The sequence below is a fragment of the Sorex araneus genome, chromosome 1 (genome assembly GCF_027595985.1).
Source record: "Sorex araneus isolate mSorAra2 chromosome 1, mSorAra2.pri, whole genome shotgun sequence".
In the NCBI taxonomy this organism is placed as follows: Eukaryota; Metazoa; Chordata; class Mammalia; order Eulipotyphla; family Soricidae; genus Sorex; species Sorex araneus.
In genome coordinates, this window is record NC_073302.1 from 221604426 (window position 1) to 221620956 (window position 16531).

Genomic DNA, 16531 nt, shown 5'->3' on the forward strand with positions numbered 1-16531 from the left:
AGCATCTATATTCTTTTTAGCAAAGGGGGCCTGCTTTCTCCTGAAATTTCTGTTGGTAGAAAAGACTTGCGAAGGTGGTGATGGTAGAATCCAGAGTCTGTATTTTAAAATATAAGAGTAGATTTAAAAATACAACACGAAATAGTATGGATTTAATAACATATTCTTATTTAGCTCACTCTTTAGCAAGAAGGATATTGTCTTACCCAACTCTGCAAGTCCAACTCTGTGAGACTCATTTTTTTATTTGTAAAATGTGGCAGAATTAGGAAAGAAAAGTGACCCTAAATGTTTGGTGACTTTTCTTCCTCTCGCTCCCTCATTACTACTTCCTTCCAATTAAAAGAGTTTAAGTTCCAAAGTCCTAATCTAGTGTTTCTGCTTTCCATATTCCTGAATTTAGTTCACTTACGGAGAAACATGGTAACACTGTCATTAGACACACACACACACACACACACACACACACACACACACACACACACACACACACCCTGCAGGGGGCAAAGGAGGGGGACAAGAGCACAGTCAGCTCCCTGACTCTGTATAACTGCCAGCACCCCCACCCCTCTACCAGTTGGTGTTTCCTCAGGAGCCAATAATCTCACTCCCCAGCCTGCTTATTCTTTGTGCTGAACAATGGGGAGTGTATGGACAGGGCCTCACTTGACCTATTCACTGAACAATTGGCTTCTTAGGTTACTTCTCCAAAGCAACATGAACTCCTCTAATTATGCGCCAAGCCAATCAGGCATGTCACTGCATTGAGAAGGATGAGGATGTTGCTCAACTCTGACCTAAATATTCTAGAGTATCTTCTAGTAGCATCGTTTCTAGGGTGCTAGGACATAACAGTTGCAATCAATCAGCCACAATGAAACCTGCTCGGTACCGCCCCTCAGCAGTCACATTCTTAGGCATCTGCAGATGAATCACAATCCGAGTTTGTCAGCAAGTTCACTTGGTTCCAGCTCTTAGCACAGAGGAGACTCAGATTCGTGCTTCATGCTCAAAGCTGCCAACATGTTCAAAGCATTTCATACTCACAAGTCACATCTTGTCATTTGGCAGAGCCACGGGAGCCCAAGCCCTGTTTCACTTTTCAGATTTTATTGTTCTTATTAGTAAATAAACCAACAGAAATAGGGCAACAAAGAGACATATTCAGAATATCTTCCCAAATTAAATTGAACGCACACACACACATACATCCTCTTCCTGTGTTATCTTACCACCCCGCCCCTCCCCACCACACACGTCCATATTCTGTCTGCCTGGACAGTTACACAGAGGAGCCCACAAAGTCATATGAGCAGAATCTCCGCTGGGGGACGTCTAGACCGACCCGGGCTTAGATGACCAGTTTCTCCACACTAAGGGTACTTGTGGTTTCATCTTCTTCATTGGACCCAAAGTACCCGGGGAGGTCCAGCATCCTCTGCTCAGACTCGCTCAGTCCGAACGATGTATTGTCATAGAAAGCGAACTCGGGCTGGGTGGGGAAGCTCTGACGCCTGTCACTTCGGCACTGAGAGGGGCTGCGGGGGCCGATCCCCTGGTAGCTCTCTTTGAGGGTGGAGGGGGAAGGCTGCTTCCTTGAGGCACTCCTGTGGCTGAGGGACGGCCCCCTGCGAGCTCTGTGAGTCTCTGTGCTCTCGCCCGCCTCCAGGCCCACCTGGCGATCCCCCAGATCCTGTTTCCTGCTGGGCTGCCCCAAGGTGTGGGATTTCGGGAGTGGGCCGAGCAGCCCACTGGTGCCACCCACCCCTTGGAGAGCATCTGGTTTCTCAGGAAACGGGATGGTGCCTCGGCTCTGTGGCCTGGCCCTGTCCTCGGCCGGGTCCCAGGTCCATGTTCTGGCACTGTAGGCCGGGGCCTGCTGGGGACTCAGCGTGGACATGCTCCGCTCCCGGTACGGCCGGGCCTGCTTGCTCTCGTGGAAACTGGCCGTCCTCCGGAAGTGGGCGCTCCGGGAGTGGCTGCGCTCGGGCAGGGCCCCCCTGCCGCTCAGCTGCCGGAGCTGGGACTTCCGGATCAGGGTCTGGCTGGGGCTCACGGCACAGCTGACCGGGGAGCCGGCCCCGTCCAGGCGGGAGGCCGGCCTCTCCCCGCCACCCACCGCGGGCGGGTCCAGGAACGGGGACTTGATGCGGAACTTGTTGGCCACAGCTTCTGGGCCTTCGGGCTCCAGGGGGGGCGCGCTGGCTGCATCGATGGCCGTGTCGGTCAGGGGGCTCTGGGACACGTGGTACACCTTGGTGGTTTCCGTCAGGCCCTTCTTCTTCATCTCCTTCAGCTGCTGCTGGGCCAGGCGGTAGCTGAACAGCGGGGGAATGATCTTCTGGGCGTTGGACTGGAAGCTCTCGCTGCCCGACGTGTCGTCCTCCGGCGGTGCTGGCCCATTCCGCCGGTAGGTCAGCGGGATGCCCATGTCCTCGGGGCCCCCCGCAGGCCCTTCACCCCCGTCCGAGAAGCTCCCCCGAGGCTCGCTCAGCCCGCAGATGTTCTCCTCATCCGAGTTCTTCCGGAAGCCGGGCGAGTGCAGGGAGCTGTGGCGGGCGGGGGTGCCGCACTTGGGGGCCCGGCCGAACCGCCGCCACAGCGTGATGAGCACGGTGGCCACGATGATGAACAGGCACAGGGAGATGCCGGTGACCGTCACGATGTTGTTGGACCTCCCTGGGACCTCGGGCTGGAGAGGCGTCGGGCTGGAGGGCCGGAAGGCTGGGCACAGAGAGGGAGACAGGGAATGAAGATGGAGATTCTGGCTCTGCTTGCTCTGAGGAAAGAGCACAGCACTCGGAGGACGGGGGCAGCTCAGGCCTGGGACAGGAGGGGCTCGCGCGGTCCCTGTCTGGTGACTCGGGGGCACACCCACTGAAACAGGTCTCAAATGTGTCTTCACAGTAAGAGCATGAGGAAAATTTCAGGGGAGAAAAAAAAATCAAGTTTGTTTTTGGTTTATTCTCAAGACATTGTACCTCTGAGCTATCTGGGTATCTGTTATCAAATAAACCTTTGAGACACACAGTGGGAAATTCTTGATAAGGATCAGTCTTGACGGGAGCGATAGTTTAGATGGGGCTGTCCTAAATCTGCACATCTCAGGAAGAATTCAAGGGTGAAAGGGACATCTGAGAATTCTGAATTGCTCTCTAGTGTCCAGAACACCGCCACAACCGTCTCTCTCCGAGGCTCAACTGCCCAGGCCCCTCCTTGGCCCTCTTCTACGCCCCTGCCCTCAAGGCTGCCTGCACCTACCAGGCTTCAGCCTCCTCCTGGGGCTGTGCCGCCACTGAAAAGCCCAGTCTGAGGTCGCCTGCTGCCACTCCAAATCTTACTTCTTTCTCCCCTGAGTCCCCACACTCAGGCTTTTCTGGTCCTGGCCAGCAGTGTCATCTCCTGGTCCCCTTCCCCCTTCACTCTGCCCTTGGGCTCCTGGCGCTAAGAGTTGGCCCCCCAAAAAACACCCCCTGCACTTCCTGGCTTTACCCAAGGGCCAGGCGGACGCCATGACACTGCCTTGACCAGCAAACAGGGCCAACGACAGGATTTTATTTAGCTTCTTCAGTTCTGACAGCCACTTGCTGTCTGTTCTTTGGCCACCATATGAAAACTCTTTTCTTCTCATGTCTCCACCACCCACCCAGACTGGCCCCAACTCTTCGCCCCCACCCCGTGGCAGCCACCGGTCACCAGGGCGCAGGTTCCAGCTTCCCTCACCAACACATACCCGAGTAGCCCCCATGTCTATCACCGAGCTGGCTCTCTTGTCTATGCCTGCTCCTGCGACACGCTGCAGTCACGTGCTGTCATCCCGCCGGCTGCATCCTCCCCTCACCCGTGTCCCTCGGCCCCGCAATGACCCTCTGCCACACTGCAGCTCCTCCCAGCCTTGCAGGTCCCCTCCCTACCGCCACAACCATCTTCCCTCCCGTCACCTGAACTCTCCTGACCCTTAACGCTGAGCTTTAACCCTGGCACCAACCTAGATGTGTGACATCTAAGCTGCTGGCACCCGGCCCCGAAAATCAGCAAAGAAAATCACACGCCCATGCAGACCAGCAGGGGGACTCCCCATGCTGCTCCCACAGACCCTCCTGGGGGTCCCTCAGCGATTCTCTCCCCCAGTGCTGCTTCCAAGTGCCACCCTTTCCTCGCAGTGCCAGTTTCCTGTGCCACGTCACAGCAGCCATGCTCCATCTGCCTCTTCCTCTATGCTGTAAGCATGAAAGAGTCCTCCTAGGAGAGACTGCCTCGGCCCAGTGCTCTGTGGGCCATCCTTCACCAAGAGTCTGCTACCTACATCAGATTCCTCAGCTTCTCCTCTACGCAGCTCCTTTATCTCATCTGGGAAATCTGCTTGCGCTCATTTGCTTGAAAGAGCCCTTTCTGGTGCTGGAGAGACAGTACAGTGGGTAGGGTAGTTGTGTTTGGTCTCACCTGGTTCAATCCCCAGCCCTGAGCACAGAGTCAAAGTAAGTCCTCAGCACTACGGCATGTGGCCCCCAAACAAAATAGTCCTTTCTGGAACCTTCTGGAACCTTCTCCCCACTGCCACTCTCCCCACAAGCCTGATCTGCCTCCTGTGTGGATCATCATGACAGGCACGGGGGCAGATAAGACCCAACCTTGCAAAGCGGCCCAGAATCAAAGCCTGGCAAGAGGAGAATCTGGGAAAAGTTGGCAAGAATAGGGTGTCAGCACGGGGTGTTCAGCCTTGAGCCTCACTCAACCTCCTACTCACATGCGCCAAAGACAGAATTTGTCACATATGCTTCGCAGGTCATCCTGACTGCAATGTCTAGCCTTGACTGGGACTGGACCAGGGCACAGCAGAGAAGAAAAGCTGGTAGGCCAATAATGCTAAACTTCATGTGATTGGACCTTCTTGTAAGCCGAGACCTCTATAAAATACATGTGTATTTGGCAATCAAGTGAACAGCCATCGGCTGCTCCCGGAGGGTATTTCTCCACGTGCCCATCATTCTTCGCCCCACGTCTGCCCAGACCCGGTGCCCAACGTGTCTGGGCACGTTGGGGAAAAACTATTTCCCAACACTCCTGGTACTCCCACCTGTGTTACAGAAGGTTCATCCACACAGACTGACTCACTGCATCCACAGTGTGACCCGTGGCTTTGGTCCCTGGACCCCCATGTAATGGTTCCTGGTGGGTCACTGAGGATCTAAGAACCCAACTAAAAGGGGCTTCATCCTTTCCTTCCAAGCCTTTGAACTCACTCAGACCCGACTCTGGGAGAACATAAACTCAGGGATGAGCAGACCCAGACCCCTCCCTAACCCCACAGTCATGCTGTTGCCAGCCAAGGTACACGCACACATCCACACCCCAACCCCATGCAAGCTCCTCCTCCTCCTCCTCTCCCAGGACCTCCTACAAATACAACCTGAAGGAACAGGCTCTGGGTCTGGTTCCATCCAGAATCCCCCTCCCTCTCTCGCCATGTCAGGAGCCTTTAGATCCATCTCTCCTCTGCAGCTACATGGCTGGAACATCACTGTTCACTGGGATGGGTGGAAACCTCTTACCAGGCCTAGCTATACCCATTTCAACCCCTTCTGATCTATGTACTCCCATGTTACAGGAGGGGGTGTGGAGAGAGAGGGGAGAGGGAAGAGGGGAGAGAGAGAGAGAGGAGAGAGAGAAGAGATAGAGAGAGGCAGGCAGGCCTGCCATAGAGACAGGCTAGGGGAGGGTGGGGTGGCAGGAGGAAAACTGGGGACACTGGTGTTGGGAAATGTACACTGGAGGATTGATGGGTGCTGAAACACCTTATGACTGAAACCTGGCCCTGAACAGTTTTGCAACTCTGTATCTCAACGGCCAACATCCAGAGACTATAAGACCAAGCTCCCGGAAGAGAGCGGCCCAGAGTCTCTTGCCCCCGCTCCTGGCTGTCTTCACCAGGGCCCCTCGGAGGGGATGGGTTGTGTTTCCCCGCCTCCCGCCCCAAGCAGAGCCTCAACAGTTGAAGACCTCCAGAACCCAGCGACAGCCATGCTCAAGGCCCCTCTCATCTTGACACGTTCAGACAAGCCTCTTAGAGATCCTGACAAACTACCGAGAGTCTATTGGCCGCTTGGTAGAGCCTGGCAAGCTATTCATGGCGTACTCGATATGCCAAAAACAGTAACGATAGGTCTCATTCTCCTGATCCTGAAAGAGCCTTCAATCGTTGGGAAAGACGAGTAAGGAGAGGCTGCTAAAATCTCAGGGCTGAGTGTAATAGAGACGTTACTGGTGCCCGCTTGAGTAAATCAATGAACAACAGTGATAGGATGACAGTGATAGTGACATATGAATATATACATATATATAAAACAAAATTAAAAATAAACTGAGGGTCAAAACTTTTGAGGCCCCTCTGGACCAAGCCTCGTTACACTAGCCTTGATTCTACAGCTCTGTCCCCTAGTGGCACAGCCCCTTCAGCCCCCAAGGATGCTGCCCGCTTTCATATTAGCTGCTCCCTGCACCAGGACTCCTGCCATTACTCACTGGGCAACACCAGCCCAAGTGTCAAACATCAGCATCAGCAGCTCTTCCTCCAGAACAGCGGCGTTTCCAGCATGAGCCATCACCCTACATGACTTAGGTGCCATCATCACACAGGCTCCACACGCCTCTGAACACTGCTACAGTCTCTGTGCTTGGTGGGGATCGAAACAGGGTCTGCTGCAAGTCAGGCAAGCAGGACTTAAACCTGTTCCTGATAACAGGGTTCCCAGATAACCCTGTATCTCTCCAGCCCACATGTTGCTGCTGTTTTAACTGGGCCACCATTTTTAAAAAGTGCTCATCTGTGCTCAGGGGTCATCCAAGGCCTTGAACATACCAGACAAGTGCTCGATCACTAAACCAACCCATGGTCAGGACCCTTAAAGACACATATTCATATGATTTAGATATTTTGTACCTACTTCGGCCTGATTCAAAAAATAGAGTTTTGATTAGACCATTTGCTGTATTTTCTATTATTTTCTCATAGATACAAAGAAGGAGAAGCCACCAAAAAAAAAATGTATGTTGGGGAAAATGATCCACCCTTCCATTTGAAAAAAAAACTAATAAAAGAGACCCTCTGCGACTAAAGACTCTGATTCCAGAGACCTTCTAACACATTTTGCCATCCAGCGCAGCTTCTTACAGCAATGCACTGGGACTGTGAGCTGGACTACAACTCCACACTGCCCGGGGATGGATCTTTCCTCTCCACCCCGTCTTTCTGCTCAGAAAATGGTGGCAGCAGCAACATTCACGTGGCGGGAGCCATCTTCTAAGACTCCTAACCCAGAGGTATATGGTTTTTACACTTTGGGGCTCCTAGGGAATCATGGAAGTGGGTGTAACCAGCACGCCCTGGGCCCAGATAAATCCGGAGCTGCTGAAAGCGAAACGGACCCTCTGCGACTAAAGACTTTGATTCCAGAGACCTTCTAACACATTTTGGCATCCAGCACAGCTTCTTACAGCAATGCACTGGGACTGTGAGATGGGCTCTGCAATTTCTGGCAGAATTTTCCCTGGACTTTATACAGAAATCCAAAACTTAACATCGCCTAATTGTCAGCAATGTGAACGATTCCTTTTTAGCAGGTCTGACTTTGGGTGGAAACTCCAAATAATAACAGTGAGTTTTTTGTTGAAATATTGAAAGTAATCAAAGTAGCAGCCAATTCTCTAGACTGTGAACTAAGCAATAGCCCCACGCCAGCCGAGAAGAGAAAATATCCCTCTTTCCCGGTTGTTTCCCATTTCCAGGGAGAAACACAGCGTGGCGTCCACCATACTATGAGGCTCGGGAAGGGGGATGAGGAAAAAAAAAAAGGAAAAGGAAAAAGAAAAAAAAAGAGTTATGTACTTGGAGCAGTAGGGCTACATATCCCTTCATTCTCAGCAATGGAAAACTAATTATCAAATGCTTCCTTGTTAGTAGGGCTGTCTTTCTTGGGGGGAAACTACAACAACAATAGTGAGTTTTGTGTTGAAATATGGAATGTAATCAAGGTAAAGAGAAAATGAAGTGAAATTCATCAGTTATGCAGTTGGGGGAAGGGGGGCAGGGGCGGGAGGTATACTGGGGTTTTGGGTGGTGGGATATGGGCACTGGTGAAAGGATGGGTGTTTGAATATTGCATAACTGAGACATAAGCCTGAGAACTTTGTAACTTTCCACATGCTGATTCAATTAAAAAAAGTGAAAAAAAAAACCTAATAAAGGGTTTCCAAAAACAATAATAAAACTAAGAAAATGTTTTCTGTGCCTCAATCTTTCATTCTAAAATGAATGAGTCTATCTGTTCTAAAACAGGTAGATTTCCTGGCATTTCCCCATCTTCCACAGTGCTCAATCCCTGTCTGTTCACCTGCATGCTCTCCTGAGCTGCAGGGCTGACCCTCTGTCCAGTAGGGTTGTATGTCGGGGGAGTAGTGGGTGGCAGGGAGGGTGTTGGGGGGGAGGTGGGGAGCTCCCTATGGGTTTCCCATTCAGCAACCCCTCTGAGGCAGTTTTGTGGTGACACCCTGGGGGAGCAAGAACCTACCAGCGCAATCCTCCAGGGAGCACGGTGATGTCTCGGAGGCCACTCCAGGGCAGCCAGCCCTGGACGGGGAGGAGGTCAGGCACACGCGGTGGCGCTCCCGTGCTCCGTCTCCACATGTGGCACTGCACGGGCTCCAGGGCTGCCACAGCCCCCACGTCTCTGCAAGGACAGCAGTCAGGCCATTAGTGCCACCTGAGGACCTGCTGCACCCACAGCTCTGTCACACAGTGCAGGCCCAGGGAAGGCAGTAACTAGAAGAGCCGGAAAGACAGTAGCGGGTGAAGGACCTCACCTGGCATGCAGTCCAGTCTAACTTGATGCCCAGTGCCTTAGGGTCCTGTAAGCATGACCAGGGGTCACTTTAGGTATAGAGCCAGTAATGGCCCCCGAGCACTGCTAGGTGTGACCCCAAGTCCCCACCTCACCCAAACAAAAATACAAAAACCCTTGAGACATCCCCAGGTGGTAGGTTGGGAGTTTCTGTGTGTGGGCACCCTGGGTTTCCCCACTCTAGCTTCACCCCCACCCCAGCACCACGTGGAGTGGCCTCCCCAGCAATGATAACAAAAAAATTCCTCAAGAAAGCTGGAGGAAGGAATGCTGCCCAACCCTTAAAACAAAGAAAAGCTGCAAAATCTGCAAAACACGAACCATTCCGAACAGTCCGAGGTCTGGGGTCAGGGCCAGCACAGGCCCCAAATACCCAGAAACACAGGTTCCCACAGGGATGTGCAGGATGCAGGCACCACTCGCCTGGCTCCATGCCAGGGCCCAGGGGCCGAGAATCCTCAGCAGGCAACAAGCTGCCCAGAGGCCTAGTGAGGGCCGCATGAAAATACAAAAGCCCGAGGAGCCACGCGGGAGTGGAGTTTCTCCTTTCTCACTCTCCTACCTGGACTCACTGGATGCTCAGAGGACAGCGGGCAGACACAGGCCAAGGCGGAGGAGGGAAGGAAATGCACGTGGGAAAGCATGAAGCTCGCCCACTTCGGCTCCTTACCCACTAGGGACGCAGGGTCCAGGTCACAGGGCTCAAGGGAGCAGGCTCTGGTGGGGGTCACTGCTGCCTGGAGGGGGGATGGGGAAACCATCAATCCCTGGGGTGAAGCAGTAAGTTCTGCACTGGACCAGGGTGTCAAGAAATCCTATCCCTGGGGCTGGAGTGATAGCACAGCGGGTAGGGCATTTGCCTTGCACTCAGCTAACCCGGGTTTGAATCCCAGCATCTCATATGGTCCCCTGAGCACCGCCAGGGGTAATTCCTGAGTGCATGAGCCAGGAATGAGCCCTGTGCATCGCCAGGTGTGACCCAAAAAGCAAAAAAAAAAAAAAAAAGGAAATCTTATCCCTGAGATTCAGGGGATGTGACCCTTGACTAAGACTGAAGTTGAACCGGAAGAAAAGAATGTTCTCCCAGCCTGTCCCATGCCGCCCTCACTGCACCGTGCTGGCAAGAATCAAGTTTCAGAAGACAAGAGCACGATGAGCACGGACAAGACTAAGAGAGAGGTGAGCGTTGGCTGTGGTGGCAAACCCTCTCCATATGCGTGCTCCAGCCTAGAACCCAGGCTGCGGCGACAGTGGGAGCTAAAGCTTTTGGCAAACTGGCCCCTGCCCGAAGCACAAAGCAACACTGGGAAACTCGAGTCTGCCATTCACTGAGGGTGCCATAGCAACAGCAAAATGCCAAACACAGCTCCTTTCCCTACCACACTGACCCAGCCTCCACGCTGATATTCTAGCCAAAACAGGGTCAACCCACTTCCAGGCATAAGTGCTACTGATTGGAATCGCTAGCTCTAAGTTCATCACTCAACCAAACTTTATCTCACAGAAAAGTGAGATAAAAAATGCTATCAAGAGAGAAAGCAACCAAGAGAACCAGATTCAAATGTGATGCCCATGTAATAATAATTATATAGTAATAAAAATAGAATAATAGTAATAAACTATTAGTGAGGGAACTGAAAGCTCCTATGATTGGTAGGTTAAAGACAGTAGTGGAGAAGATGAACAAATGCCTGAAGAGATGGAAAATCTCATCAGAGTTGTAAAATAAAAGAAGGCAAATAGGTGCTAGAAGTGAACAGATATAAACAATATCTCTTGAGGCTCAACAGGAAACTTCAAACAATTAAGGAAAGGAAATAGTGACTCTGAAGAGAAGACCAAAAGAATTGACCCAAACTGGGGTGGAAGAGATAGTACAGTGGGTAGGGCATTTGCTTTGCACAAGACCAACCTGGATTCAATCCCTGCCACCACCTATGGTATCCTGAAGCTACCAGGAGTAATTCCTGAGCCAGGAGTAAGCCTTGAACACAGCTGAGTGTGGTGAAAAATAAAGCTTTTTTTTTAAGAAAAAATAAAAGACAAGAATTCATCCAAACTAAAACTCAAAGAGTATAAAATAAAGAGGAAATAAGACAGAACATTCAAGATTGGTATGGCAGCACTGTGAATATAAAACAATCAATTCAACAAATTTTGGACTATGAAAGCTCAGCTGAAAAATAAATAGAATAGACAAGAGCTGTGGGACAACATCATATAGTTTCACATATGTAATTTGAATCACAAAAGAGAAAAGGGAAAAAATATAGTCCAAGAACTATTCAAAACCAGTTAAAGACCTCAAACCACATCTGAGATGCTCAGAAAACACAAAGAAAGGGAACACAAATAAAACAATTACATTATATTTGAACTGGTAAAAATAAAATGAGGATGAAAACTGTGAAGTCTGTGGGGAGAGAGAAGGTGAGGTGAAACCCATCACACACAGAAGCGAAGGTGAGGATGATGGGAAGTTCCATGCAAGGTAGGTCCAAGAACGATGACTCTGAAGAGATGTTCTTCACACCTTTTTTGACTGCGGCCCCCTTCCAATCTCACTCCTTCCGACAGACTCCCTGTCCTACCCTTGGCCTCCAAGTATTATGCCACGGACACCCATTTAAGTGATTTTTCACCAGTGGCCCCTTGGAATATCGTGGGAGCCGTGTGACCCCCAGGTGGGAAGTGCTGATGTAAAGCACCAGAAGAAAAGTGGCCAACCCAGAACCCCATTTCCAGAGAGAATATCTATCATAAATAGACGGTTTCAAATAAATGACACAGAGAGAATGAATCCAGATGACTGTAAAAGATGTTCAAAGAAAATCCTGTGGGGTGGCAGTAAAGCTCAAGGGTAGCAAGCATGATCTGCATATGTGTGATCCTGGGTTTGGTCCCTAACATATGCTCCCCCTAATCCTTCTGGAAGAAGTCATATACTATCAGACAAAACTTTTATCTACATAGAGAAATGAATAGTGCTAACATGGACTAATAAAGGTACAGATAAAATTCATTTTTATTTTTAAAACCTCTAAAATATCATTGATGCCCTAAGATAAGATAGAAGAGATGTATTATGTGTTTCTAGCATATATAAAGTCAAACATATACTACTCACAAAGAATGAATTGGGGCCATACTATTAGAAGGTCTATACCACACACAAAATAATATTATTTGAAAATAAATCAAGAGTAATTAAAGATATTCAAGACAACTGCTAAAATCACTTTAGGATATGAATAAGAAACTAGAATTGTAATTAAAGTAAATCATAAAGATATTTAATTATTCTAGAGAGGGCAGAAAAGAGAAAAAGGAACAAAGAACAGATGGAAGAAATATAAACTACCAAGACGGTAGGTCTTAATCCAACCATATAATGATCACAGTAAATATAAATACACCAGGGGCCGGAGCGATAGCACAGCGGGTAGGGCGTTTGCCTTGCACTCGGCCGACCCGGGTTCGATCCCCGGCATCCCATATGGTCCCCCAAGCACCGCCAGGAGTAATTCCTGAGTGCAAAGCCAGGAGTAACCCCTGAGCATCGCTGGGTGTGACCCAAAAAGCAAAAAAAAAATAAATAAATAAATATAAATACACCAGTAAAGACTATTATATTAGATTTCAAAAAGCTTGGCTCAGCTATCTGCTGTTTAAAGAAATGTCCTTTAACTATAAAAATGTAATAGATTAAAAAATAACATTGGGATCATTAAGCAAAAGAAAACTGGAATGACTGTTAATATCATACAAAGAAAACTGCAGAATTTGTAATATAATCATAGGTAAATAAGAACATCATGCCAACCATTCAATTTCTTGGTTATCTATCCCCAAGACCCATACATTATTAGAGGGTCAGTTAAGCAAGGAGACTTCACAGCATGAAATGACAATGAATCTAAACCAAAGCTTCAAAACAGATGTATGTCACCAAAACAGACATCACTGATGAACAAGTTTCTCTTCTGACTACATGTATATTATTAACACCAGATAAAGTACTAAATAGACCCCTATGGGGTGGAGGGTCAAATGTTAGGTCCTGATTTTGATTCCTGGGACTGCAAAAACTTTTTTTAAACATTTGTTTTAAAAAACCTGAGAACACTCTTTGACAACACTGCTCTCTGCAACCCCCAGCTCACAAGCAACGTCCAGGCCAGTGATCTCGAGCGCCCCAGAAAGGGAGGCAACAACTAGTGAGCACCACAACAGAAAGGAAACAGTGTGAGCGCAGCATGATCGGAAAGTATGACCCTCCTGGGCATGTGTGTGAGCGCTGCAGCAACCCGCAGTAGGCACCACACCAGCTGAGGGTGCAAGCCCGGCAAGCAACAAACTAAAGGAATGCAAATCTTTCCACGGGTTATAACATCACAGCCTGGTGTGTGATGCCCCTGGTGAGCACCACTACTCCAGGAGCATATCCAGTGTGTGCCAAGCAACCCCTAGTCATCTCAAAAACAGTGGAGGAAAGGGGGCACTAGCTTAAACTCTTTCTCTATCAGCACTCATTGAGCCCTCAAACCTATGGGGTCAGACTAACCGTAGGCAAGAAAACAGCCTCCACATGAGAGTCTGCCTTCAACTTATGTGGGCAAAGACTCCCAGTGCAGTCAACGGTAGAGCAAGCATTAGGAAAACAAAAGGGGAACATGCAGTGCAGGTACATTCTCAAGGAAGCCAAATGGTGCAATCTTGGGAGTGAGTCATGGAATATGAGTTCTCCACAGCAATTAAAACTCTCTGGGATTTTCACAAGGGTGGGATCCTTTACAAACTAGCATCCTGGATCGACATCAACTGAGGTGTGGTAATTATGTTCCATCCAGAGATCCAACCAAACACAATATTGGTTCTGTGTGCCCAGACCTCACCGCTGGAGTTTCCAATGGCAGAACAATGAACTGGCTTTGTCTTCAACCTCTGCTGTTCTGATTCTAAGCCCCCAATGCTTGCAAAGCTTTGGGAATCTTATAGTAAAGTTTCTGAGCTGAAGTATTGTGAAACATTTACTGGGAATACCACTTTGAAGAAATCAAATTTGAAAATGAACATACGACTTATACTTCCTTCTCTTGTGCTCACATTAAAACCACAAAGATACAATTATGAAAGGTATGAATCCTTTTGTTATTCTTTCTAAACTCTCCTTTTACTTTATGTAATACAATTAATGTAACTACATAGTCATCTGTCATATTAAAAACAGTAATTCCATTAGTAGGGATCTCCCAAAATCAGCTTTAATAAAAACATGATTCTCAATGTCAGAAGTCTCACTTGGAAATGCATTGTTTTCCTTTAAGAGCAAAATTATGGAATATCAGATAATGGGAAATAGGAAATAAACATTTAGGCTAAGAATGATGTCTTTTTTATTTCTAAACCAAATTAATCAAACAGGAAACACAGGAAATAACTCAAATTAAGAAATGGACAATTTTAGTTTAGGCCAAAATGCTTCTAAATGCCTGTCATCTTATCTGTTCCCTGAAGATTCCTGCTAATAGTTTTGAGGAAAATACTTGGTAAAACAGGACTTACAGGAGATTGCTATAGCTCAAGTGCCAGAAATGAAGGGCAAGATAACTAATATTCCAACTTTATGCATAAAAGGCAGTTTTGCTTTGTTTTGTTCAGACATCCACACATGTGCTTTCAGTACCAAACCTATTTAGCCAGAATAAAATGCCGGTCCGGGTGATCCAGAGGGTGTTAATTCTGAAGGAGCAGAATTGATCGGAATATGAAGAGCAAGATCAAAAGGATTCCAGCCTCTGTCGTATTCACATCAACAGACCTTTTTGTTCAGGACACAAAAGCATCTAAACAAGACAGGATTCTGAGCACATTCCCTGGGCAGGGGTGAGTAGCAAGAGGCAGCTGCTGGAGCAAAGGCATTGGGTGGGCAGCTCGGATTTTCAGTGCCCAGAACAAGGCTCTTATTTTGGGCACAGCATGCTTTTGCCCGGACTTCAACGTGGGTTGCTCGTCTTTCAAGAATGGGAGGTAACATGAGCTGGTGAGACGAGGAGGAAAGTCATTTTTTTCTCTCTAAAATATTTATGTTGTTTAAGACATGTAAAGGCAACTGACTGCATGGGAGGCAGAAAGGCAGAGCGGTGAAAGCAACTTCGCAAGCCAGTCTAACCACAGCGGGATGAAGTCACTCAAGCACCCCGCACGTTGGGCAAGTGACTTACCCTTTCTGTGACCCTCTCTTTCTTCACAAAACTGCCAACATCGTAAATCTGACAGAAAGGGCTATTCACAAAGCCCTAAAACAGCGAAGCAGTACTTGGTGCAAAATAATCACTATGAAAACGTTAGTTTATTGTCTTAGACGGTCACATAAAGGACGTCAGATATTCCTAAGGAATCAGGAAGGAAGAGAGGGTGTTCCACTCGGCTTTACTGGCTCACCCACTTTCAGAGAATTGTTAAGTCTTCCTGAATAAATACAGCATCTGTGGGATCTGCTCCAATATGACGAACTGAATTCTCTTTTCTAGTCTTAGTAAAGCAACTCGCAAAGTAGACAAGCCACTTGAAAAAGATTGCAGCAAAGAATTAGAGATAACCCTATTGCAAGCAACAAAGAAAATAATGAGAGGGTGCACTTGCCTTGCATGCAGCCAACCCAGGTACAGTCCCTGGCACCTCCTATGGTTCCCTGAGCAAGCACCACCAGGCGTGATCCCTGCAGAGTGAGGGGTAAGCCTTGAACACCATCGGGTGTGACTCCCAAACAACAACATCAAAATGACAGGGTGAGAGCCTGGAATGGCCCCTTCCTTGTGAGTCTGTGGTTATATGTTTAAGCCCCCAGAGTGCCACGAGCACCAAGTGTAATCCTGGCAGCTCTACCCCCGTGATTCCCAGCCCTGCCAGCCATTCTCCATGCACCACAGCAACTGGGTGATGCACCGCAGGAAAAGAGTGTGTCCCCCACAAATACACCTGAAAGAACAAAAACAAAAACAAAAAAACTGCTTAAAAACAGCACAAAATGGGGCTGGAGTGATAGCACAGTGGGTAGGGTGTTTGCCTTGCACACAGTTGACCCAGGTCCGATTCCCAGCATCCCATATGGTCCCCCAAGCACTGCCAGGAGTAATTCCTGAATGGAGAGCCAAGAGTAACCCCTGTGTGTAGCCGGGTGTGACCCAAAAAGCAAAAAAAAAAGCACAAACCATGGTGAGCTCCATGGCCAAGTGGGCAAGTACCACCCCTTGGTGCATGACCGACCTCAAGAGTATGGCCATCACCACTTAATCTTTGACAAAGGAGCAAGATATGCAAAGTGGAACAAGGAAAGCCTCTTCAACAAGTAGTGCTGGGAAAACTGGATAGCTACCTGCAAAAAAAGAACTCTGACCTCTGTGTAATGCCAGACACAAAAGTCAGATCAAAGTGGATTAAAGACCTCAATATCAGACATGACTCTATAAGGTTCATAGAAGAAAATGTAGGCAGAACTTTCCATGACATTGAAGCTAAAAGCATCTTTAGGGACAAAACAGCACTGACCATGCAAGTGGAAGCAAACATAAACAAATGGGACTACATCAAACTAAGAAGCTTCTGCAGTTCAAAAGAAACAGTGACCAAAA

At 48.6% G+C, this 16531-nt stretch overlaps 1 protein-coding gene across 1 annotated transcript in view; it reads right to left on the reverse strand.

Moving 5' to 3' along the window:
* Nucleotides 1-810: 810 nt before the first annotated feature.
* The window catches only part of THSD1 (thrombospondin type 1 domain containing 1), a 28900-nt gene continuing 13179 nt past the window's right edge, over nt 811-16531 (reverse strand). Inside the window, exons 4-5 of the mRNA XM_055137277.1 lie at nt 8568-8726; nt 811-2724 (exon numbers count right to left, since the gene is read on the reverse strand). Coding sequence (XP_054993252.1) covers nt 1352-2724; nt 8568-8726 — 1532 coding nt within the window. The 3' untranslated portion in view covers nt 811-1351. The remainder of the gene's footprint in view (nt 2725-8567; nt 8727-16531) is intronic.